A 27612-nucleotide genomic window follows, 5' to 3' on the forward strand; every position below is an offset into this window, starting at 1 on the left:
TGGCAACCAAAGTCCAAGAATTGAATTTCAAAACCTGACAACTCCGTTTGAGTACAGCAAACTCTCAAGGAAATCCAAACCAGTGTAGAAACTTAAGCAAAGGGCTCAATTTGTTGCAAATCATTCATAATTCTTTATAGGAAATTATTAAATAACTGAATTGGATTTCTCTTGGGCATAACAAAACTCTCCAGCCAGAGTTCTTTCCTCACTTTTTCTAGAGCAACACACTTATTTTTAATGTGCCTTATTCTATGTAAAATATTTTATATAGTTTCCTAAAATATTTTCTTTGAGGATTTAATAAACTAACAATGTGGATTGCAAGAATAATTCTAGGCTGTGGTTTTCCTGAAAGGAGGCTTATGTTTTTCTTTTTCTTTCATTGATTTATTATGAAAAATTTTAATAAATTTTTTATATTTTCCTTTTTTTTCAGAAAAATGTTTAAAAACAGATATTGTAGTTGCCAATGGGTTTTTGTCTGAGTCAGAATATGCTTATTCTGTGAATAAAGAAACACAATATAAGTGTAAACCAGGATATACAACAGCAGATGGAAAAACGTCAGGGACAGTTCAGTGTTTGCAAGGTGGATGGTCAAGTCAACCCACTTGTATTAGTAAGTAATTTTATACTTTACTATGCATCTTTCTGAACCCACAACATGGAAGTTTACTTCAACCTTTTTTTTTTTGCTTCTTCAGAGATTAGATGGCACCATGTAAAATGATGTCAAACTCATTTTTTAAAAATATATTGATAAAATACAGGAATACTTCTATACCACATTGATTTAACTTCTTTGGTTATGTTTTTCCATGTCTCCAAAGGAGATAATCCTTCTCTTAAGTCTATTTTTTTTCCCCTAGAATAAACGCCATAATTTTGAAAATGGAAAAAAAAAATCTAATTAGATTTACAAAGCTTTGTGCCTGCATCCTCAGTCATCTCCAACTCTTTGCAACCCTATGTGCTATAGCCCATCAGGCTCCTCTGTCCCTGGGATTATCCAGGCAAAACTACTGGAGTGGGTTGCCATGTTCTACGCCATTACAGAGCTTCAGGCAAAGCTGAATTTATTTGAGACTGAGATCTTTGTACATTTATCCTTCGCCATCTTCAAATTCTCAGTCTCCTGTAGTTGATTTCTTGTTCCTTGTAATACAAGTCGTGAGTCCGAGGAATAAGCTTCATCCATGGCGTAGTGATCCAAGGACACTAATACTCAGCTCTTTTCAGTCCATGATCTGATGCTCAGAGAAGGAACAGGTCTAGAAATATTTGTAATTTGTGAATATTTGAGAGGTATGGATAGGTTTCAGGTTCTGGTTTCTAGGAAACTTACACTAACAATGGATTTCGGATTTTTACAGTTTCTCTTAGGGATAAAAAATGAAACATCAGTACTCTATAATCAAGTTAAGAGGCATAGGAAAAAACCTTAAATTTGGTAGAATTTGAAATTACATAGGACTTCCTTGGTGGCTTACATGGTAAAGAATCTGCCTGCAGTGCAGGAGACCTGAGTTTAATCCCTGGGTCAGGAAGAACTCCTGGAGAAGGAAATAGCAACCCACTCCAGAATTCTTGCCTGGGAAGTCTCATAGACAGAGGAGCCTGATGGGCTACAGTCCATGGATTTGCAAAGAGTCAGACAAGACTGAGTGACTAAAACTTTCACTTCTCTTAGGCAGAGGAGCTCTCCAAATGACGAAAATATGCTTATATTATTCTTATATTTTTATAAAATAAATATGAAATTTATTTTAAGCAACTGGATGCGTAAAAATTTGCATTTGGTGCCAGCTGTCTTTGTGAGTAATCAGCCAGGGATAAAGAAGCAGACAACACAGGGACCATTTTTTACTTATTTATGTAAGTGATTTTTAGATAATTTGATAATTAAGAAAGGAATGTGTACGCAAATACAGTTTTTACTTTTTAGTAATTATATCAGAAGAACAAGTTACCACTAGCTGCTCCTCTTCTTTAAATGCATACTTAACTTTTCAAAATTGAATACATTAAAGCAATAAAATAATGGAATAAACGAGCTAATCACAAAAACGACACTGATGCTAGTAAATGTAAAAAATGAAGTTAAAAAAAATTACATGAAGTTTCAAATTTATTAGGTGAAATTATTTCAAGGTGTTTGAAGTCAGGAAAGTGGGCTAGTGATTGGAAGGGGTCATAGAAGACTTTGTAAATGTGACTAATAATTCTTCACCTGGACGGTAATTATAGAGGTGTGTTGCTTTTGTAATAATTTTCTGAATTTACACTGCTTACATTCCTCTACAAGCTTTTTCTACTTCAGTAAGTTCATTAGAATGTGGCATTAGAAGACAGTTTCCCAGGAACACTTTCACATCTCGGGTGGTCCAGGCTTTCTGAACAAAGACCACTGGCAGACTTGGGTAAAGGATGATTAAACAGCAAAGACACCTTGGAAGTTAGAAGCAATGTGTACCTCCAGCAAGATTTAGGGACTTCTCTCTAGGGTTATTTGCTAACATTCCAGAGTAGTAAAAACCTAGGGACCTTCCTCTCTCTCCTGAGGCAGAAGAGATCAGTATGCCAATTACCATATAAGAACTGGTCTAATAATTTTGAGGTTCCTTTCCTATGGACTTCCGTGGTAGCTCAAACGGTAAAGCATCTGCCGACAATGTGGGAGACCCTGGTTCGATCCCTGGGTTGGGAAGATTCTCTGGAGAAGGAAAGAGAAACCCACTCCAGTACACTTGCCTGAAAAATCCCATGGACAGAGGAGCCTGGTGGGCTACAGTCCATGGGGCCGCAAAGAGCCAGACAAGACTGAGAGACTTCACTTACACTTTCATTAGAATATATACTATACCTGATCCATTCAGTTCAGCTCAGTCATGTCTGACTCTTTGTGACCCCATGAATCGCAGCACGCCAGGCCTCCCTGTCCATCACCAACTCCTGGAGTTCACTCAGACTCACATCTATTGAATCAGTAATGCCATCCAGCCATCTCATCCTCTGTCATCCCCTTCTCCTCCGGTCCTCAATCCCTCCCAGCATCAGAGTCTTTTCCAATGAGTCAACTCTTCGCATGAGGTGGCCAAAGTACTGGAGTTTCAGCTTCAGCATCATTCCTTCAAAAGAAATCCCAGGGCTGATCTCCTTCAGAATGGACTGGTTGGATCTCCTTGCAGTCCAAGGGACTCTCAAGAGTCTTCTCAACACCACAGTTCAAAAGCATCAATTCTTCGGCGCTCAGCTTTCTTCACAGTCCAACTCTCACATCCATACATGACCACTGGAAAAACCATAGCCTTGACTAGATGAACCTTTGTTGGCAAATTAATGTCTCTGCTTTTGAATATGCTATCTAGGTTGGTCATAACTTTCCTTCCAAGGAGTAAGCATCTTTTAATTTCATGGCTGCAGTCAACATCTGCAGTGATTTTGGAGCCCAGAAAAATGACACTGTTTCCACTGTTTCCCCATCTATTTGCCATGAAGTGATGGGACAGGATGCCATGATCTTTGTTTTCTGAATGTTGAGGTTTAAGCCAACTTTTTCACTCCCCACCTTCATTTCATCAAGAGGCTTTTTAGTTCCTCTTCACTTTCTGCCATAAGGGTGGTTTCATCTGCATATCTGAGGTTATTGATATTTCTCCCAGCAATCTTGATTCCAGCTTGTGTTTCTTCCAGTCCAGCGTTTCTCATGATGTACTCTGCATATAAGTTAAAAAAACAGGGTGACGATATACAGCCTTGACAAACTCCTTTTCCTATTTGGAACCAGTCTGTTGTTCCATGTCCAGTTCTAACTGTTGCTTCCTGACCTGCATACAGATTTCTCAAGAGGCAGATCAGGTGGTCTGGTGTTCCCATCTCTTTCAGAATTTTCCACAGTTTATTGTGATCCACACAGTCAAAGGCTTTGGCATAGTCAATAAAGCAGAAGTAGATGTTTTTCTGGAACTCTCTTGCTTTTTCCATGATCCAGCGGATGTTGGCAATTTGATCTCTGGTTCCTCTGCCTTTTCTAAAAACAGCTTGAATATTTTTGAGATTAGTTGTTCGTCAGTTGCTTCATTTGCTATTATTTTCTCCCATTCTGAAGGCTGTCTTTTCACCTTGCTAATAGTTTCCTTTGATGTGCAGAAGGTTTTAAGGTTAATTAGGTCCCATTTGTTTATTTTTGCTTTTATTTCCAATATTCTGGGAGGTGGGTCATAGAGGATCCTGCTGTGATGTATGTCAGAGAGTGTTTTGCCTATGTTCTCCTCTAGGAGTTTTATAGTTTCTGGTCTTACGTTGAGATCTTTAATCCATTTTGAGTTTATTTTTGTGTATGGTGTTAGAAAGTGTTCTAGTTTCATTCTTTTACAAGTGGTTGACCAGATTTCCCAGCACCACTTGTTAAAGAGATTGTCTTTAATCCATTGTATCTTCTTGCCTCCTTTGTCAAAGATAAGGTGTCCATATGTGCGTGGATTTATCTCTGGGCTTTCTATTTTGTTCCATTGATCTATATTTCTGTCTTTGTGCCAGTACCATACTGTCTTGATAACTGTGGCTTTGTAGTAGAGCCTGAAGTCAGGTAGGTTGATTCCTCCAGTTCCATTCTTCTTTCTCAAGATTGCTTTGGCTATTCGAGGTTTTTTGTACTTCCATACAAATTGTGAAATTATTTGTTCTAGCTCTGTGAAGAATACTGTTGGTAGCTTGATAGGGATTGCATTGAATCTATAAATTGCTTTGGGTAGTATACTCATTTTCACTATATTGATTCTTCCAATCCATGAACATGGTATATTTCTCCATCTATCAGTGTCCTCTTTGATTTCTTTCACCAGTGTTTTATAGTTTTTTATATATAGGTCTTTAGTTTCTCTAGGTAGATATATTCCTAAGTATTTTATTCTTTCCGTTGCAATGGTGAATGGAATTGTTTCCTTAATTTCTCTGTTTTCTCATTATTAGTGTATAGGAATGCAAGGGATTTCTGTGTGTTGATTTTATATCCTGCAACTTTACTATATTCATTGATTAGTTTTAGTAATTTTCTGGTGGAGTCTTTAGGGTTTTCTATGTAGAGGATCATGTCATCTGCAAATAGTGAGAGTTTTACTTCTTCTTTTCCATTTTGGATTCCTTTTATTTCTTTTTCTGCTCAGATTGCTGTGGCCAAAACTTCCAAAACTATGTTGAATAGTAATGGTGAAAGTGGGCACCCTTGTCTTGTTCCTGACTTTAGAGGAAATGCTTTCAATTTTTCACCATTGAGGATAATGTTTGCTGTGGGTTTGTCATATATAGCTTTTATTATGTTGAGGTATGTTCCTTCTATTCCTGCTTTCTGGAGAGTTTTTATCATAAATGGATGTTGAATTTTGTCAAAGGCTTTCTCTGCATCTATTGAGATACAGCTCAACTCCAGAAAAATAAATGACCCAATCAAAAAATGGGCCAAAGAACTAAATAGACATTTCTCCAAAGAAGACATACAGATGGCTAACAAACACATGAAAAGATGCTCAACATCACTCATTATCAGAGAAATGCAAATCAAAACCACTATGAGGTACCATTTCACACCAGTCAGAATGGCTGCGATCCAAAAGTCTACAAATAATAAATGCTGGAGAGGGTGTGGAGAAAAGGGAACCCTCTTACACTGTTGGTGGGAATGCAAACTAGTACAGCCACTATGGAGAACAGTGTGGAGATTCCCTAAAAAACTGGAAATAGAACTGCCTTATGATCCAGCAATCCCACTGCTGGGCATACACACTGAGGAAACCAGAAGGGAAAGAGACACGTGTACCCCAATGTTCATCACAGCAATGTTTATAATAGCCAGGACATGGAAGCAACCTAGATGTCCATCAGCAGATGAATGGATAAGAAAGCCGTGGTACATATACACAATGGAGTATTACTCAGCCATTAAAAAGAATACATTTGAATCAGTTCTAATGAGGTGGATGAAACTGGAGCCTATTATACAGAGTGAAGTAAGCCAGAAGGAAAAACACCAATACAGTATACTAACGCATATATATGGAATTTAGAAAGATGGTAACAATAACCCTGTGTACGAGACAGCAAAAGAGACACTGATGTATAGAACAGTCTATGGACTCTGTGGGAGAGGGAGAGGGTGGGAAGATTTGGGAGAATGGCATTGAAACATGTAAAATATCATGTATGAAACGAGATGCCAGTCCAGGTTCGATGCACGATACTGGATGCTTGGGGCTAGTGCACTGGGACGACCCAGAGGGATAGTATGGGGAGGGAGGAGAGAGGAGGGTTCAGGATGGGGAACACATGTATACCTGTGGCAGATTCATTTCGATATTTGGCAAAACTAATACAATATTGTAAAGTTTAAAAATAAAATAAAATTAAAAAAAAAACAAAAACCAGCTTGAACCTCAGGAAGTTCACAGTTCACATATTGCTGAAGCCTGGCTTGGAGAATTTTGAGCATTACTTTCCTAGCGTGTGAGATGAGTGCAATTGTGCGGTAGTTTGAGCATTCTTTGGCATTGCCTTTCTTTGGGATTGGAATGAAAACTGACCTTTTCCAGTCCTGTGGCCACTGCTGAGTTTTCCAAATTTGCTGGCATACTGAGTGCAGCACTTTCACAGCATCATCTTTTAGGATTTGAAATAGCTCAACTGGAATTCTATCACCTCCACTAGTTTTGTTTGTAGTGATGCTTTCTAAGGCTGATAGAACTAGATATGTATGTGCTAAGTCGTTTCAGTTATATCCAACTCTTTGGGACCCTAGGGAATGTAGCCTACAAGGTACCTTTGTCTATGGGATTCTCCAGGCAAGAATACTGGAGTGGGTTGCTATGCCCTCTTCCAGGGGATCTTCCTGCCCCAGGAGTCAAACCCACGTCTCAGTCTCCAATATCAGCTGCTGCTGCTGCTGCTAAGTCGCTTCAGTCATGTCCGACTCTGTGTGATCCCATAGACGGCAGCCCACCAGGCTACCCCGTCCCTGGGATTCTCCAGGCAAGAACATTGGAGTGGGTTGCCATCTCCTTCTCCAATGCGTGAAAGTGAAAAGTGAAAGTGAAGTCGCCCAGTTGTGTCGACCCTCAGCCACCCCATGGACTGCAGCCTTCCAGGCTCCTCTGTCCATGGGATTTTCCAGGCAAGAGTACTGGAGTGGGGTGCCATTGCCTTCTCCACCAATATCAGCAGGCAGGTTCTTTACCACTAGCACCACCAGGGAAGCCTATATATATATATATATATATATATATATATATATATATTTACTATATAATATATAATATTATATAATAGAATTTATTATAATATATAATAATGTGTAATATATTATAATCACTATATATTATTTATATATAATATATTATATAATACATAATATAATATAAAATATATAATATATATTTTAAACAAAAACTTACCCAGAAATATATAAGGAAAATGTAACTAAAACCAATTTTTATTAAATTATTATTACTGATGTTTTCTATAAGGTCATTTATTTATCAGAATCCACTCCAGTACTCTTGCCTGGAAAATCCCATGGACAGAGAAGCCTGGTAGGCTGCAGTCCCTGGGGTCGCTAAGAGTTGGGCACGACTGAGCGACTTGACTTTCACTTTTCACTTTCACGCATTGGAGAAGGAAATGGCAACCCACTCCAGTGTTCTTGCCTGGAGAATCCCAGGGACGGAGGAGCCTAGTGGGCTACCGTCTATGGGGTCGCACAGAGTCGGACACGACTGAAGTGACTCAGCAGCAGTAGCAGCAGCAATGATCATTAAAGGTCAGTGTTGGCTTGTTGTGTGCTTGGAAGTAGAAATAAAATTTTGATTTTTAATTTGCCCCAGAGTCCTGTGAGAGGCCAGTATTAGTGAATGCCAGAGTCAAGATGGATTTCACGTGGTTTCAGCTCAATGACATGCTGAACTACGAATGCGACGCCGGGTATAAAAACCAAGATGGACACACCACAGGCTCCATAGTGTGTGGTGAAGACGGCTGGTCCCATTTGCCCATATGCCGTGGTAAGTACTTGCTTATCTGGAAAATAAAAACAATGATGGATAGGTTTCTTTTCAATAGGCTTTCTAGAAAGAGTTTCCCTGATGGCTCAGCTGGTAAAGAATCTGCCCACAATGTGGGAGACCTGGGTTTGATCCCTGGGTTGGGAAGATCTAAAAGGGAAGGCTACCCACTACAGTATTCTGGCCTGGAGAATTCCATGGACTGGAATGGAATGGAGAATTCCATTAAACTGCCAATAACAAAACACGAAACTGGGTAGATTAGATAATATTTCTGAGATTATTTAATTAGAAGATATTCCACTGTACTTTTTTGATGTGTGCCTGATTTATTGAGAGTGCTTATTTTGACTTGATTGTTGTTTATATTTTCACATATGAATTTCAATATCAGATCAGATCAGTCGCTCAGTCGGGTCTGACTCTTTGCAATCCCATGAATCGCAGCACGCCAGGCCTCCCTGTCCATCACCAACTCCCGGAGTTCACTCAGACTCACGTCCATTGAGTCAGTGATGCCATCCAGCCATCTCATTCTCTGTCGTCCCCTTCTCCTTCTGCCCCCAATCCCTCCCAGCATCAGAGTCTTTTCCAACGAGTCAACTCTTTGGCTGAGGTGGCCAAAGTACTGGAGTTTCAGCTTTAGCATCATTCCTTCCAAAGAAATCCCAGGGCTGATCTCCTTTAGAATAGACTGGTTGGATCTCCTTGCACTCCAAGGGACTCTCAAGAGTCTTCTCCAACACCACAGTTCAAAAGCATCAATTCTTCGGCGCTCAGCCTTCTTCACAGTCCAACTCTCACATCCATACATGACCACAGGAAAAACCATAGCCTTGACTAGACGGACCTTTGTTGGCAAAGTAATGTCTCTGCTTTTGAATATGCTGTCTAGGTTGGTCATAACTTTCCTTCCAAGGAGTAAGCGTCTTTTAATTTCATGGCTGCAGTCACCATCTGCAGTGATTTTGGAGCCCAGAAAAATAATGTCTGATACTGTTTCCACTGTTTCCCCATCTATTTCCCATATAGTGATGGGACCAGATGCCATGATCTTCATTTTCTGAATGTTGAGGTTTAAGCCAACTTTTTCACTTTCCACTTTCACCTTCATCAAGAGGCTTTTGAGTTCCTCTTCACTTTCTGCCATAAGGGTGGTGTCATCTGCATATCTGAGGTTATTGGTATTTCTCCCGGCAATATTGATTCCAGCTTGTGTTTCTTCCAGTCCAGTGTTTCTCATGATGTACTCTGCATATAAGTTAAATAAGCAGGGTGACAGTATATAGACTTGATGTACTCCTTTTCCTATTTGGAACCAGTCTGTTGTTCCATGTCCAGTTCTAACTGTTGCTTCCTGACCTGCATACAGATTTCTCAAGAGGCAGATCAGGTGGTCTGGTATTCCCATCTCTTTCAAAATTTTCCACAGTTTATTGTGATTCACACAGTCAAAGGCTTTGGCATAGACTCTTATACAAAATTTTACCTGGATGCTCAACTGACTAGTTTTTCCAACACATATTTAAAAGGCAAGAATATATGCTGCTCTGTATGTGAAGCTCTCTAAATCTTATTTTTACATAGAAAATGTTAACTTCATTTTTGCAATGATTATTTCACATGTATTCATTTACTCTAATTCTACTTTTAGAAACAGAATGTCAGCTTCCATTTTTAGAAGCAAACGTAGATGCTTATCCAAAGCAAGAAAAATACAAAGTTGGAGATGTGCTGAAATTTTCCTGCAGACAAAGACTTAAAAGAGTTGGGCCGGATTCAGTTCAATGCTACGAATTCGGATGGTCACCTAATTTTCCAACATGCAAAGGTCAATGTTTATTTTAGGATTGATGAAATAGGAATTAGATTTTTATATTAAATCTATGCATTTTATTGGCTCTTGTATTTATAATCTGACAAACTACAAAAAATGCAGAAGGAGGAGGGGCGATAGACCAGTAACTGAGCTCATAGCTTGTTTAAATTATTTTTGTCAAGGGGTAATTCTACCTCGTGTTTTGAAATATATAAAGGGGTTTTAAAGATCAAAATATTGTAGCTGAGGTTAAGAAGTGCTAGTGTTTTTTCTCCTTAGTATAGGGTATTGGCTATTCTCTTTCTCAAATTTTGAGTTTTTAGTAAGAATAATTCTGAATAAATTAAAGAAGAAAGATGCATAATGAACACATATACTGATCATCTAGATATATAAATGTTACATTTTGCACAGTGTGCTGTGCTAAATTTTTGTGACGTAATTTAAAATAAATGATAAACAGTGAGATTTTACTTCTAAATTCTTCAGAATCCCTATATAATAAATAAGGACATTTACTTACATTTATAAAATATCTAATTACATTTCTTCAAACTAGCAATAGTTTTTACTATAATCTTATATTCTTTCTATATCCAAATATCCTGGTTGTCCTCAAATACCAATATATTGCAAGTTATTTATTATAGAACCAGGCTGTTACACAAATAAATATCAAGTATGTGGTATGATACACACATACACTTTATGACATAATATTTATAAACACCTGGGCTTCCAGGTGGCTCAGTGGTAAAGAATCCTCCTGCCAAGCAGGAGACGTGGGGTTGGTCTCTGGGTCAGGAGGATTCCCCTGGAGACGGAAATGACAACCCACTCCAGTATTCCTGCCTGGGGAATCTGATGGACATAGGAGCCTGGCGAGCTACAGTCACGGGGTCGCAAAGAGTCAGACATGACTTAGCAACTAAACAGCAGCATAAACACTTAAAACAAACCTGAAAAAAATAAGAACATAGTATAAATGTAACTTAGTTCTAGATCAAACAAAATCGGAACTCCGTGATTTGCAGTATTTAAGACTATTTAAGCATCATTTAGACAGTTTATTTTGTGTTAGGGCAAGTGCGATCCTGTGGTCAGCCTCCTCAACTGCCCAATGGAAAAATGAAACACAGAAAACAAGAAAAATATGAACACAGTGAAATGGTGGAATGTGATTGCAACCCTAATTTTGTAATGAAGGGGCCTAAGAAAATACAGTGTATGGATGGAGAATGGACAGCTCTGCCCACGTGTGTTGGTAAATAATATTCATGCTTAAACAGGACAGTTACTTCTACTTTGTCTGTATGTATAAATACATATGTAAAAGGATAAAATATTTTAAAGGTAAAGCATATTTTTCATGACATTTTCTTAGAACCAGGGAAAGCATGTGGATTTATGCCTCAGCTTGAGAATGGCTATAGCCAGCCCTCTGTCCCTCCCTATCGACATGGAGTTTCAGTGGTGTTAAGTTGCAGAAATGCATATACAATGATTGGAAATACTACAATTACATGTATTGATGGAATATGGACCGAGCTTCCTAAGTGTGTTGGTGAGTATATGTTTCTCCATTTTATGTTTGATTGTTTATAACTTTTTAAAATCAGTAAATATATTTATACCAGCACATGCTGGTGCCCACCAGATATTAAATTATTAGGATGTAAGACACTTATTGCTTGCTCTTAATTACTCAATAAACTGAATGGTTAAGGATTTCCTTTGATCTACGAATATTGTGCAAAGTTACTGAGACACTTAGTATCTGTGTATCAAGAACATTTGCAACCTCTGCTTTAGATGAATCCCAGACTTCTTTTTCCAGCTATCTTCTGCTCCATCCCATCTTCACCACATAACGAAGCTATGCAAACGGATTGCTTTTTTAAGCTTCTGGAAAGCCATGCTTTCTTTCTTTTTTTAAAGAAAACAACAGAGTACCTTGAAAAGTAGTGCAGCTGGCATGCAGGGGTTGGCATTGTGTGGACAGGTAAGAACAGTTACTGAGTGGAGGAAGGCAAGGACTTGGGAGATGGTAGAGGCAAAGAGGATTGGCTGAATAAAGGACAGCGCATCTGTACAGTGGGATACTTCTGTCTGTCTTACATAAACTAGGGCAGAACTTTAAAGTGCGACTCTGCAATGCAATATACCAATAGATATAAGGGTACATAAGTCCCCTACATATGAACCTTCCAGTTGCAAACTTTCAAAGCCACATTTTCTGAAAACTCAGTGCCTCTCCTCCCTCTTTACTCTTTTCCTGAGATGTCTTTCTCCATTTTAATCACATGTGAAACTATTCATCTTCAAGACTCAACTCAAAATTCACTCCCCTGTGAAACCTTTCCTGGTTCATTTTCATCCACCCACAGTCTCATCCTGAAACTCCAGTAGAATGATAGAGCTTCTCCACTGTGCTCTCTGCCTGTACATTTATTGTATAACGTTTATTCCATGTCCTGTACCTAAGACACCTGTCTTCCTGTTTAGATTGTAAAGTACCAGAAAGGCAGAGCCCATGTGCATGGACCCAGTGCCTAATTCAGAGCCTTGGTAACCACTTCAGTTTGCGTAGATTTAAAGCTTTTTAAGATTATGTGTCAGTAACTCGTTCGCAATAGCTTTTGGTTGGCATTGCAAAGGCTCCTCCTCTAGGGTGTGGTCCGTGTGGTGCTAGCCTTCTTTCTTATATCACACCCCTGCACCCTCCTTGCTGTTAGTCTAGGATTTCTCAGAGACATAGGGAGTCTGTAAAGCTTTACTTGACCTTTTAGCTGAATACATCAACCTGTGCATTCAGATCTTATGTTAAGCTTCTACATATGTTTTATAGATTTCTCATTAATACCATTTTCTGCATAAGTTTCTTCACCAGTCTATTTGAGGTTTTATTGATAAATAGGACCTTTTATTACCTTATATATTTGAAGCATTATACTTTTATATGCAAGATAATAACAGAATTTTTTATGTCAATTTTATTTTTAGCAACTTTGCTGAATTCCCATATTATTTCTCAGAATAAATTTGGATTTTTTTATTTCTATAAATAGGCTTCCAAGGTGGTGCTAGTGGTAAAGAATTCACATGCCAATCACTTAAGAGATGCTAATTCAATCCCTTGGTTAGGATGATCCCTTGGAGAAGGAAATGGCAACCCACTCCAGTATTCTTCCTGGGAAATCCCATGGACAGAGGAGCCTGGAGGGCTACAGTCCATAGGGTTAGGGTTGCAAAGGGTTGGACGCAGCTGAGCATCTGAACATTTCTATAAATAATTACTATCTGATCTTTTTTTATTTCATTGCATCAGCCTGGAAAATACCTCTGTGTGGACCCAAAATAAGAACCAAAATATGTAGCCTGAGTTATACCCACTCCAGTGTTCTTGCCTGGAGAATCCCAGGGATGGGGGAGCCTGGTGGGCTGCCATCTGTGTGGTCGCACAGAGTCAGACACGACTGAAGCAGCTTAGCAGCAGCAGCAGCAGCCGAGTTATAGTACATTCTGGGGTGTTTGGAGTCTCCTCTTAGAGAAAGAGAGACCAGGACCAGGCCTCATCTCTGCTCTTCCTGTTTTCCGAATTCCCTTAACTCTATCCCAGATTTTCAGATTAGCTTGCTTCCATGTTTCCTCCACAGAAGCCATAAGCTTTATTCCAAGTCTTCCTTTTGGTCTGTCTGCTCTATGCCCTTGCATCCCAGCAGTCTCTGGACTTTCAGCTACAATGCCTAAGTATTTGCCAGTTTTTTCCTGACAAAGTCAGTTGCTCAGTAGTGTCTGACTTTTTGTGACCCCATGAACTGTAGCCTGCCAGTCTCCTCTGTCCATGGGATTTCCCAGACAAGAATACCAGAGTGGGTTGCTATTTCCTCCTCCAGGGGATCTTCCCAACCCAGGGATCGAACCCAAGTCTCCTGCATTGCAGATGGACTTTTTACTGCTGACCCACTAGGGAAGCCCAACAGAGTCAGATCCTGGCCTCCTTCGTTCCATTTCCAGCAATCTCAGTATAGTAAAGTCTTTACTTTTAAACTTTAAAGACTAGCAGATTCTCTGTTGCTGCTTTCAGATTCTAAAGTAGATCACCCAGGCCACTCCTTCCCCATCTCCTTGGCTTTTGGATCATCAACTGGCCCCCTTACTCCTGGGGATGAAAACTCCCAGGGTTAGCTGCTAAACCCCTTTGAGTCTGGCAGACCCCTGGTCACTGGCCCTCCGTGATGACCCACTGAGAGGAACTCTCTCCCATCCCCAGGAAGGTGTAAACTGTATGCGCTTATGGTCTCCAATCATGTAGAAGTGGGACACAGACCTCCAATCAGCAGCATCACTTGGGGTACATTTGAAGTAGGAATTAATGGAGAAAAAGGACTTATCAGCAGAGAAGAAACAGAACTCTCCATGTCTCATTATTCCATCCTTTGACACACGAAGAGGAGGGTCCCAGAGCAATCTATGTATTTGTGGACAAAAGCAGGGGAAGTGTAATACTATAAACCACCTCACAAGCAAGAGACCTTTTGGAAGTGCATGTTTTGAGGGTCCATAGGGGAGGGCTGGCGTGCTGCAGTCCATGGGGTTGAAAAGAGTCAGACAAGACTTGGTGACTGAACAACAAAGTGTTATATCAGAGAGGTTCTCCCCGGCACATGCTCTGACTTACTGACTCTGGGTCTTTGCTAAGCCTCTGAAATGTGGGAATAATTGAACCTCAAGGAACATCCAGATTTATCTCTCTTTATTAATATGATATTGCTACAGACTTATTCGTGCATCACCTCTTTTTATTACTTGAATGCTTTGAAAATATTTCTTCAGCATGATTTAGTGGGTACCTTTTCTTGCCTTAAAGCATTAGGCTGAATGTAGCTATATGAGGACTGACCTTCAGTCAAACCCCTGGACCTAAGCAACCCATCTTGCACTCTCATTTCCCAAGACTTTCTGATCCATTCTTTTGTCGTTCAAACACAGGCTATAGTTTTTTGCTTTCTTTTACTTTTTTTGACAGCACAGCCTACCTCATGCAATGAAATGAAGAATAATTTCATAGGATGATACTTAAATGCATCAAGCATAATTTAATGATATCATAAATATTTCAGATATTTTATTGAAACATTGCTTAGTTTCTGTTTAATAGTCTTATTGTGTATGGATATCTTCCTTTTTTAATAGCAACAAACCAACTTAAGAGGTGTGAAAAACCACGGTTTTATACAAGAAGCCAGTTAAGTTCACATATGTATGAATTTAATCACAATGCCAGAGTAAGTTACAAGTGTGCTGGGAAGAGTACATACATACAGACAGTCTGCATCGACGGGAAGTGGGACCCTGAACCAGACTGCCTAGGTAAGATTTGTTTGAAAGATTTTGTAGATCGTTTGCTTCTTCACCAGAAAAGTGCTCTTGAAATTAACATGCTTTTAAATTAAATTATTCACTGTGATATATAATCATAAAATTGGAAGGTAAAGTTAGAAACTGCTCATAACCATGGACAGAGGAGCCTGGCAGGTGCTTAGAAAAGATAACTGGTGGCCAGTTTTTCTATATACCGATATTATACTCGTTAATGATTATGGAATAAAGAAAATTTGAAACATAGGACAAACCAGGAGAATTTACCACTTAAAGACTCATTTTGAAAGAGATCATATCAAATATACATGATGGAATACCAACTCCTAACGAAAGAGTATAATGGCTGGGACTTAGCTAGTGGTGCAGTGGTTGAGACTTTGCTTTCCAATGCTGGGAATATGGGTTCCTAACCCGGTCCAGGATCTAAGACCCCACATGTCTCAGGGCCAAGAAACCAAAACATAAAACAGAAGCAATATTGTAACAAATTCAATAAAAACCTTAAAAACTTTCTGGGTATGATGGCATTAGAAATTGGGAAAGAGAAAAATATTTGAATATATAATTAAATTTAAATAATGATTTAAAGAAGATAAGTTAACTATAATTTGTCTAAAACAACTAAAAATTATCATTTTTATTAAATATTTTATTTTTCAACCTATTTTTATTTTTTTTATATTAGGAAGTGAATATTGTTGTGAGAGTTTCAGGAACTTGTTATATGCCTGTGGAATGTTTACTTAAATTAACCAGCTATAGTTCACTGTTACATTCCCAGTATTAAAACTGTATAGATCACTTTCATAACCACAAAGAAGTAATATTTAAAACTAATAATGAAATTGACCTCCTCTTCTATCTTTCATTTTGTGAAATAATTCACTTCCAAATAACCTAATGGAATAGTATTTAAAATACTAAGAAGTATATTATAATTATAAAACATACTGTAAAACCTATGAGATGCACAATAACCAAAATTTATAGTGACATTCAGAGCCTTAAATGCATATTTTTTAGGAAAAAATAAATTTGTGTGTGTATATATATATATATATATATACACACACATTAAATAAATATATCGCTAGGGGAAAACATACATTCCAGATGTTAAGAAGAGAAAGAAATAATAAAAGTAAAGGCAGAAGGAAGTGAATGAAATAGAATATTTTACTTAGACTTGATTCCTTAAGTAAAACTAATTCTTAAAAAGATTAAGCAGACCTGTCTAACCAATTTTACTCTAATTAAGAAGAATGGTGGGAAGTCTGAAAAAAGTATCCTGCAACCAATAAGTAGATGAAAATACAAATTTAGGGAAATAGGAGAATACCATTTTTTTCTTCTTTTTTTTTAAAATTTTATTTTATTTTTAAACTTTACAAGATTGTATTAGTTTTGCCAAATATCGAAATGAATCCACCGCAGGTATACATGTGTTCCCCATCCTGAACCCTCCTCCCTCCCCATACCCTCCCTCTGGGTCGTCCCAGTGCACCAGCCCCAAGCATCCAGTATCGTGCATCGAACCTGGACTGGTGACGTGTTTCATACATGATATTATACATGTTTCAATGCCATTCTCCCAAATCTTCCCACCCTCTCCCTCTCCCACAGAGTCCATAAGACTGTTCTATACATCAGTGTCTCTTTTGCTGTCTCATACACAGGGTTATTGTTACCATCTTTCTAAATTCCATATATATGCGTTAGTATACTGTATTGGTGTTTTTCTTTCTGGCTTACTTCACTCTGTATAATAGGCTCCAGTTTCATCCACCTCATTAGAACTGATTCAAATGTATTCTTTTTAATGGCTAAGTAATACTCCATTGTGTATATGAACTATAAAACTCCTAGAGGAGAACATAGGCAAAACACTCTCCGACATACATCACAGCAGGATCCTCTATGACCCACCTCCCAGAATATTGGAAATAAAAGCAAAAGTAAACAAATGGGACCTAATTAAATTTAAAAGCTTCTGCACAACAAAGGAAACTATTAGCAAGGTGAAAAGACAGCCTTCAGAATGGGAGAAAATAATAGCAAATGAAGCAACTGAGAAACAACTAATCTCAAAAATATACAAGCAACTCCTACAGCTCAACTCCAGAAAAATAAATGACCCAATCAAAAAATGGGCCAAATAACTAAACATTTCTCCAAAGAAGACATACAGATGGCTAACAAACACATGAAAAGATGCTCAACATCACTCATTATCAGAGAAATGCAAATCAAAACCACTATGAGGTACCATTTCACACCAGTCAGAATGGCTGCGATCCAAAAGTCTACAAGCAATAAATGCTGGAGAGGGTGTGGAGAAAAGGGAACCCTCTTACACTGTTGGTGGGAATGCAAACTAGTACAGCCACTATGAAGAACAGTGTGGAGATTCCTTAAAAAACTGGAAATAGAACTGCCTTATGATCCAGCAATCCCACTGCTGGGCATACATACTGAGGAAACCAGAAGGGAAAGAGACACGTGTACCCCAGTGTTTATCGCAGCACTGTTTATAATAGCCAGGACGTGGAAGCAACCTAGATGCCCATCAGCAGATGAATGGATGAGAATACCATATTTTAAAGTAAAGAAATTTAGGGACTTCCCTGGTGATCAAGTGGGTAGGACTCTGCACTTTCACTGCTGAGGGCAAAGGTTCAAATCCCTGGCTGGGGAACTAAGATCCTGTAAGCTACATGGTGCAGTAAAAAAAAAAAAAAAATTTTTTGCAGAGAAGCACCACCAGACAGCAGCCTGTGCCCTGGGGCGGGATGCGCTGGAGCAGAGCACCCCCGCCAGTCTTGGTCAGGAGGTGGGCCTGCGGCTCGGACCTGTGCCCTGGGGCGGGATGAGCTGGAGCAGGGCACCCCCGCCAGTCTTGGTCAGGAGGTGGGCCTGCGGCTCGGACCTGTGCCCTGGGGCGGGGTATGCTGAAGCAGAGCACCCTGCGAGTCTTGTTCAGAGGTGGGATTGTGGCTCTGACCTATGCCCTTGGGTGGGATGCGCTGAAGCAGAGCACCCCCGAGAGTCTTAGTCAGGAGGTGGGCCTGCGGCTCTCTCCTGTACCCTGGGGTGGGATGCGCAGGAGTAGAGCACCCCCGAGAGTCTTGGTCAGGAGGTGGGCCTGTGGCTCTGACCTGTGCCCTGGTATGGTGTGTGCTGAAGCAAGGCACCCCCGAGAGTCTTGGTCAGGAGGTGGGCCTGCGACTCAGACCTGTGCCCTGGGCGTGGGATGTGCCGAAGCAGAGCACCGCCGCCAGTCTTGGTCAGGAGGTGGGCCTGCGGCTCTGACCTGTACCCTGGGGTGGGATGCGCTGAAGCAGGGCATCCTGTGAGTCTTGGTCAGGAGGTGGCCCTGTGGCTCTGACCTGTGCCCTGGGGTGGGGTATGGTGAAGCAGCCACCCCCGCGAGTCTTGGTCAGGAGGTGGGCCTGAGGCTCTGACCTGAGCCCTGGGGCGGGATGCGCTGAAGCAGGGCACCGAGCGAGTCTTGGTCAGGAGGTGGGCTTGCAGCTCTGACCTGTGCCCTAGGGGTGGGGTGCGCTGAAGCAGGGCACCGCGCGAGTCTTGGTCAGGAAGTGGGTCTGCAGCTCTGACCTGTGCCCTGGGGTGGGATTCGCTGAAGCAGAGCACCCCCGCGAATCTTGGTCAGGAAGTGGGTCTGCAGCTCTGACCTGTGCCCTGGGGGTGGGGTGCGCTGAAGCAGAGCACCCCCGCTAGTCTTGGTCAGGAGGTGGGCCTGCGGCTCTGACCGCAGTGCTTCGGCGCTAAAGTGACCATTTAAAGTACTTCCCTAAGAACAAGTCCACTGATCAAAAAAGAGTTAGTTCCTAGTCAGACAGAGGCATTCTAACCACATCCACCAGCAGGCACTGTTCTGTTTAGAAGAAAATGCAGATTATGGAAATCCTTTATTGCCATCAAAGTTTAGGCTGTTGACCCTCCCTCCCATCTCCCTCCCCACCCCACCCCTCTAGGTTGTTACAGAGCCCCTGTTTGAGTTCCCTGAGTCAGACAGCAAATTCCCACTGGCTATCTATTTTATATATGGTATTGTAAATCTCCGTGTTACTAACTCCATGCATCTCTAGAGGGAGGTTCAAGAGATAGGGGACATATGTATACCTATGGCTGATTCATATTGATGTTGGCAGAAACCAACAGAATTCTTTAAAATTATCCTTCAATTAAAAAATAAATGTAAAATAAAAATAAGAGAATAGGTGTTCAAGGGAAGCCTTGGCTGGTTCTGTCATTACTGTTGCTATTTAAATATTTTTTTGTTCTAACATGTTTGAACCACATGCACATAACTTTTTTGAATCATGTGGGTTAGCTAGGAAAAATTAAAAAGGCTAATTTGAAAAATTATACAAGAGTACTGACAGCGTAGTGATTAGGAGATAGAAAGGGGGACCTGAGAAATTTTAAATCAATTATTACAACACAGACATACTTTTTAAACCAAAAACTATGTTACAATAAAATACAGGTATTACTATAGCACAGTATATGTTGTTGTAGTTTAGGCACTAAGTCGTGTTTGACTCTTTGCGACCCCATGGACTGTAGCCCACCGGCCTCTTCTGTCCATGGGATTCTCCAGGCAAGAATACTGGAGTGGGTTGCCATACCCTCCCAGGGGATCTTCCTGACCCAGGGATCGAACCCAAATCTCTTTCATTGGCAGGCGGATTCTTAAACCACTGAGCCACCAGGGAAGCCCAGCATTGTATACACTATATGTATACACATATGTATGTGTATATGTATGTATGCAGAGAAAGAGGGAGAGAGTTAGTTATTGGATGTCCCATTATACTGAAATGTCATCTTGTTGAGCTGTTTTTCCTTAGCTTTTATTAATCAAATAATGCAATCTTTTGGTAGGAAAAAAGAAGCCACTGTGCCCGCCTCCTCCTCAGATTCCTAACGCTCAGAACATGCTAACCACAGTGAATTACCAGGAAGGAGAGAAGGTCGCTGTCCTCTGTAAAGAAAACCATGCATTTCTGGAAGCAAAAGAACTTGTGTGCAGAAGTGGACGATGGCAGTCCTTACCACACTGCGTAGGTCAGTATTGTTTCTAAATAACGTTTAAAAAGAGGATTCTGACCTTCGCTTTATCTAAAGAACAGGAAAAAAACTCATGACCTATTTATTACACAATATTCTGAAGCATTAAACTGTCATCTAGTTACCCAATTCTGTCCATGTTTTAAACTGTTTCTCTAAGATGTATCTCCAACAGTGACCAGAGAAGAAACAGGTTTGAGACCTTCACTGGAAACTTGATTCTATTCATTAGAATTACTCAATATCCAGCATTAAGATGTAGAGCGGGCAATCTGAGAGTGGTCAAGGCTAGGGTTTGAATTTGGTAATTGCTGCCGGAGAGATGATATGAAAGTTTTGGGACGGGCTGGGAACACATGAAGAGTTTACATGTCTAAACAAGAGAGAAAGAGGTGGGCAAAGAGAAGCAGCCAAACAAGGTTGCAGGAGATAAACTAGGGAAGGTTGCTAAAATAATTCCAGGACCCAATTGCAATGTGGGGGTGCTGCCCCTCATTCTACAAGCAAGTGTCCTACAATTTGACTCAGTTCTGACACTGTCTACCCAGAGACAGCCTCAGATCTCACAGGCTAAGGGCCCAGTCTTACAAGACTGCTCCCTGCGGCCCCAGTTCAGATGCCAGTTGCACGTCCAGGTTGTGACCTGTGCTTCTGACCGACCAGGTATAGACGAAGTTTTCCATGACCCTCTCCTTGGGTGCCCTACTTTGCTGGAGCAGCTCACCACACTCAGAAGCAGTCTACTCACTAGATCACCATTGTATTACAAAAGGGGACACCTCGGGAACAGCCAGATGAAAGCTACGCTCAGGACAAAGTGTGGGGGAGGGCGCAGAGCTGCCATGCCCCCTCCAGGCGTGGCTCTTCCCACAGTCTTCCCACAGGAAGCCCTGTGGACCCTGTCTTTTGTGGGGTTATGGAAGCTTCAGTACGTTGGCACCATTGATCAAATCCATGGCCATGGGTGATGGATTTGACCTTCAGGCCCTCTGCCCTCCCTGCAGGTCAGGGTGGGACTGAAAGTTTCAGCCTTCTAGTCATGTGATGGTTCTCCTGGCAACCAGCGCATCCTTGTGTTATTGAAGGGCTTCCCAAAAATCACCTCATTGATGGAACAAAAGGCACCTTGATTGCTTTCCATCTTCAGGAGATTCCAAGGGTTTCCAGAGCTCTGTGCAAGAAGCAGGAGTCAGACCAAATGTTTGCTTCTTTTTAAAAATCACAACACCACAACTGGTGTCCCAAAGCAATGCCAATGGTATAAGTTAAAAAAAAAAAAACAACACACACCTTATTTTAAAATGTTATTTGACAGGATGACAAACATTTCAAAGACTGCTTAGGACTGGGCAAGATGCCTGAGAATTGAACAGTGGATTTAACAAGGAGCTCATCCTGGTGCTCTGTGATGACCTAGAGCGGTGGGTTGAGGGGAGGGGAGGGGGGTTCACGAAGGAGGGGATATACGTATCATCATGGCTGATTTGTGTTGTCTGGCAGAAACCAACGCAGCATTGTAAAGCAATTTTCTTCCAAATAAAAAAAGTTAAAATAATAATAACATAGGAGGAAGGGAAGTAAATGGAGATAGAGGTGAAAAAAAAAAAAAAAAAGCAGTGGATTTAGCTACCTGAAATTCATTGGTAACTTTGCTTTTACCTGATGAAGCTGTGACTTTTTCAGCGCATTTCTATGCTGGTTACAGATTCAGCAGAGGAGACATTGGTGACACAGCAGAAAGGGGACAATTCATGGGCAGGGCCTTTGCTGGTGTAGAGGGTATGGAATCCAAAGTCCACATGAAGGAGTGGGTTTGAGAAAAGAGCAGGGACAACAAGTGAAACAGGAGAGAGAACAAATTATTTGCGATCAGATGTCTGATTTGGTCACTCTGTATCTGTAGCTTTTGTGACTGTGTAGGGAGATCAGTCAGTACCACGGAACTTATTCCAGCTGATCTTAACATAAAGTTGAAACATGATGGACAGAGAAAGAGGCTCACGCTATTATTTGGAGTTAAAAAGTAAATGCAGAAGAGTGTGTCTACAAGTCATTTCAGTAAAATTAAAAGTTCATGACCATAACTGATAGCTACATGATGTTTGCATAACAGTAACAGTTGCCCCAGAGAATAAAAATGGGAAGGGAGTTTCTTATTTTCACCTTTCCTCTGTAATTAAACGTTTTTATGGGGAAAGGTGAAATAGACCAGAGGTTTACTCACCAGTCCATCAGGCTTTAAATAAAAACAGTTTTTAATACTTATATAACCTTATATATGGGCTTCCCGGTGGCTCAGCAGTAAAGAATCTGCCTGCGATGCAGGAGATATGGGCTCGGTCCCTGGGTCGGGAAGATCCCCTGGAGGAGGGCATGGCAACCCACTCCAGTATTCTTGCCTGGAGAATCCCATGGACAGAGCCTGGCGGGCTATGGTCCATTGGGTTGCAAACTGTTGGACACGACTGTGGAGACTGACCACACAAGCATGCCCTGATATATGCTTAATACTTATTTTGTGTGTGTCTTATTTTAGGGTGAAAGAAAGCATTATAGTTCTATTCTAGTTATCAGGTTGCATGATAGAAATTTTATAATGAGCTATTTGGACTCTTGGACATCATGTAAATAAGATATTGAAGATATGAAATATGGAACTTCGCATTATTCCATTTATATTGCAATACTGACTCTTTTTTTAACACTTGCATGTCATCTTCCAGAGTCTGGACAATATTGTGGGCCCCCTCCGCCTATTGGCAATGGAGACATCACCTCCTTCCCCCTGTCAGCGTACCCTCCAGGGTCGAATGTCCAGTACCGCTGCCAGTCTTTCTATGAACTCCGGGGAAACCTGACTGTGACGTGCAGAAATGGACGCTGGTCAGAACCACCCGCATGCATCGGTGAGTTCTTTGTATTTTCCTGGAGTCCGAAACTTGATGTTTATAGACTTTTCATGGACTAATTTTGTAGGATAATTTTTACTTACATTTCATTCAGCCAAAAACTTGTTAACAAGTGTAGGTATATAACTGAACATTTTTTTAAAAAATCTTCTTTAAAGCAGAGTGGAAAAAAAAGTGTCTTTAAAAATGATAAATCAGGACTTCCCTGGTGGTACAGTGGATAAGAATCTGCCTGCTGATGCAGGGGACATGAGTTTGATCCCTGATCTGGGGAGATTCCACATGCTGAGGAACAACTAAAGCCCCTAGGCTGCAACTTCTGAGCCTGTGCACCTAGAGCCCCTGCTCTTCAGCAAGAGAAGTCACTGTGATGAGAAGCCCGTGCAATGCAATGGGAGAGCAGCCCCCGCTACTCTCTGCAACTAGAGACTAGCCTATGCAGCAACAAGACCCAGCACAGCCAAAAATAAATACATTTTTGAAAAAAACAATAATATAAATGCACTTTAAAGAGACCCAAAATACACAGTGCATTACAAAACTCCATGAATATCCCAAGTCATTTAACCACCGGACATATTCTTACACCACAAAATATTGTCATGTTACCAACAAATCAGGAGACCATTTGTGAAATGATGGTCTGGGAGTTGTTCTTTATCAGTATGCAAAATTCTACTTGTAAACCTGATGGTTTTTCCTGGAAGAACTCTTTGCAGACCACTGCTAATGTGGCTTTTTACTCCCACGTGGCTGGGAGTTTAGCAAGGAAAGTAGAAAAACTGGCAAGGTTAGCAAGTCGCGTCCCAAATCTGCACTGTATCTTCTTCTTCTTCTTTTTTAAATGTTTATTTGGCTGCATCAGGTCTCAGTTGGCACGAGTTCTCTAGTTGTGGTACTCTGGCTCAGTAGTTGTGGTATGCCAGATTATTTGCTCTGGGGCATGTGGGATCTTAGTCCCCCGACCAGGGATCAAACCTGTGCCCCTGCAGTGAAAATGTGTAGTCAACCATTCAACCATCAGGGAAGTCTCTCTGACTCTCTTAATGAAATTATAAAGTGGGGCAAACTCTTTGAAGGGCAGTTTGGGAATAAACTTCAGATTTTAAAAACACGCATCCTTTGACCTCATTACTTTATTTCTGGGAGAGTAATCTATATACACACTCTTGCAAGTGTAAAAGAATCTGTACAAGGATATTCACAGGCACATTGTCTAGCACAATAAGAAATGGAATCTACATAATTTCCTATCAGTAGTCTCATGAGATTTGTTTTATTAACAACCTGTGCCAATGAATGAAGAAACGAGGCACAGAACACCTTAGTATTTGATCTAAGCCACTTGGTGAGGATCTGGTGGTGGTAGGATTCATATATCACTTTGTCAACATAGGTCCATCTAGTCAAAGCTATGGTTTTTCCATAGTTATATACGGATGTGAGAGTTGGATTATAAAGAAGGCTGAGAGCCAAAGAATTGATGCTCTTGAAACGTGGTGATGGAGAAGACTCTTGAGAGTCCCTGGACTGCAAGGAGATCAAACCAGTCAATCCTAAAGGAAATCAGTCCTGAATATTCATTGGAAGGACTGATGTTGAAGTTGAAGCTCCAATACTTTGGCCACCTGATGCGAAGAGTTGACTCACTGGAAAAGATCCCAATGCTGGAACAGATTGAGGGCAAGAGGAGAAGGGGGCGACAGAGGTTGAGATGGTTGGATGACATCACTGACTCAATGGACATGAGGTTGAGCAAATTACGGGAGACAGTGAGGGACAGGGAAGCCTGGCTTCCATATTCTGGCTCAAAACACCAAATTACATGAATTTGGAAAATTTATTCTGCTTCTCTGAGCCTCCATCTCCTCATGGGTAACCTGGAGAGATAACGCCCAGCATTTATAAATGATACATACAAAATGCTAAGAACTATGTCTAGTATAACTGAATATTAACTTTTAATATTCTTTTTTAATTTTATTTAGTTCCAGATTTTCTTAAATGCAATTTCACTGTTCTTGGATAAGGAAAGATATATCATTAATACTTTACTATTTTTTCTTTCAGATGCATGTATCATATCTGAAGATAGAATGAACAAAAATAACATACAGTTAAAATGGAGAAACCCCCCAAAAAGATATGCTAAAACAGGGGATTTTATTGAATTTGAGTGTAAACATTCACATAAAGAGAGAACACCCATACAATCATTTCGAGTCCTCTGTCAGGAAGGGAAATTTGAATATCCCGCATGTGAATGAAACAAGCACAACGTCCCTGGATGTACGCTTAAAAGTAATCTTAGAGGTGGGCTCTTAGTATTTGTTATGTAGTCACTGCTACAGTTATTTTCTTTATACTTTCAGGGATGGTTTATCACAGTTTTAATTAGAACTCTGCATTTTCAGAGGTTCTTAAATTTGTAAGCTGAGTAGCCAAGGCTTCTTTCATAGCAGGACCACGCGTATCCGAGTCCTGAGTCCCCCTCTCCTGTAACACACGCAGAAACATGCCCGCCTTCAGCGCTTAGTTCCACACACCCTCTTCTCATTGAAATGTACAGCTTCAAGGCTTTCTGAGTCAACTTTATTTCAGAGGAAGTGGTGTTGTTAGGATAATCTCTTTCCTTACATTATTATAATTTCATAAAAACACAAACACTGTCACCCCTTATGTTTGTAGCAAGCATTAGTAAGTATTTATAAACCTCTAGGGTGACTCTAACCATCCATTAAACCATACATACGCCTTAAAGGACTGAATACACCACTTCTCCAAATAAGTGGAAGACTCTGAAACTTACACAAATCTTAATGTGGTACTTCTAATACAGTCAAGAGGCAATATACACATACAAAAAGGAAACTGTAATTTTAAGTGAGAATTATTAGGTTACAATATTATGTGTATTGAATTGTCTGGGCGGGCATAAATGGATAAAGAAGAAAAAATGAGAAGAAATAAAAATGCTGGCTATAATCAGTCTATGTGGTTTGAGATGAATAGGTTTAAGAAATTAGAATACTTTGAAATTATTTGTATTTCCTATATTTTAACGTTATAGACTGCTTTTATAGTCAAAAAGAGTTATCAGACCAAGAAAATAGAAAATGAGAATATAAAGACCCTTTGGGTCATGATGCTGATTTCATGCAACAACTCCTCTATTGTTTGAGGTACCATAGTTTGGGAAATACTGAACAAAAAGTTTTAGAAATATACTTTGGGTGTTCTTCTGTTGTAGACAGCATTTTTTTCTTTCTTTTAAATATCTGTACAAAAGATGACTTACTAATACAGGTGAAAATATGGCTTAAAATCCTCATGACCATGGATTTGACAACGGGTTCTTAGATATGACATCAAAAACACAAGAAAGAAAAGAAAAAAATAGATAAACTAGACTTAGTCAAAATTACAAACATTCATGCTTCAGAGAAAAGGGAAAAATATGAAAGCATAGTAGACAAAATGGGAGAAAATAGTTACAAATCATATATCTGATAACGGGCTTATATTTAGAATATATAAATAACTCTTACAACTCAAAAGAACAAGTCAAATAATAAAACAGGATCTAAATAGATATTTGTCTGAAGAAGATGTATGAACGGCCAATAATCACACCGAGAGATGCTGAACACCATTAATAAACAGGATCTAAATAGATATTTGTCTGAAGAAGATGTATGAACGGCCAATAATCACACCGAGAGATGCTGAACACCGTTAATCATTTTGTTGTTGTTTAGCCACTCAGTCACGTCTGACTCTGTGACCCCATGGACTGTAGCACTCCAGGCTTCCCTGTCCTTCAGTAATTCTTGGAGTTTGCTCAAACTCATGTCCGTTGAGTCAGCGATGCCATCCAACCATCTCATCCTCTATTGCCCCATTCTCCTCCTGCCCTCAATCTTTCCCAGCATCAGGGTCTTTTCTAATGAGTTGGCTCTTTGCATCAGCTGACTAAAGTATTAAGTAAATTGAAATAAAAATCATCATGATATACTACTTCACACAAACTGGGATGGTGATAAAGTCAGATAATAACAGGAGTTCTTAAGGATGTGGAAAATGGAGACCCACAAACACTGCCGAAGGGAATGTAAAGCGGTGCACTCACTTTGGAAGACAACCTGGCAGTTTCTCTGAAGGTTAAACATAGAGTTGCCATTGATTCAGCAGTCCTCCTAGATATTGATAAATACCTAGGAGAAATGAAAACAGGTCTCTACACAAATTTACATGTGAATGTTCCTAGCAGAGTTATTCATAATAACCCAAAGGTAAAAACAACTGTTTCAAAATTGGGAAAGGAGTATATCAAGGCTGTATATTGTCACCCTGG

At 40.2% G+C, this 27612-nt stretch overlaps 1 protein-coding gene across 5 annotated transcripts in view; it reads left to right on the forward strand.

Annotated features, from left to right (window-relative positions):
- Positions 1-26592, forward strand: part of LOC113906943 (complement factor H-related protein 5-like) — a 33769-nt gene extending 7177 nt beyond the window's left edge. The window contains exons 4-12 of one of the 5 annotated variants that reach the window (XM_027565763.1): positions 440-622; positions 7875-8051; positions 9706-9882; positions 10952-11134; positions 11255-11434; positions 15067-15243; positions 20164-20346; positions 23073-23255; positions 25329-26592. In XM_027565763.1, coding sequence (XP_027421564.1) covers positions 440-622; positions 7875-8051; positions 9706-9882; positions 10952-11134; positions 11255-11434; positions 15067-15243; positions 20164-20346; positions 23073-23255; positions 25329-25525 — 1640 coding nt within the window. In that variant the 3' untranslated portion in view covers positions 25526-26592. The remainder of the gene's footprint in view (positions 1-439; positions 623-7874; positions 8052-9705; positions 9883-10951; positions 11135-11254; positions 11435-15066; positions 15244-20163; positions 20347-23072; positions 23256-25328) is intronic. The other 4 variants (XM_027565766.1, XM_027565767.1, XM_027565764.1 and 1 more) reach the window with 4 other exon arrangements.
- The last annotated feature ends 1020 nt before the right edge of the window (positions 26593-27612 follow it).

Source organism: Bos indicus x Bos taurus, chromosome 16, assembly GCF_003369695.1.
Source record: "Bos indicus x Bos taurus breed Angus x Brahman F1 hybrid chromosome 16, Bos_hybrid_MaternalHap_v2.0, whole genome shotgun sequence".
Taxonomy (NCBI): Eukaryota; Metazoa; Chordata; class Mammalia; order Artiodactyla; family Bovidae; genus Bos; species Bos indicus x Bos taurus.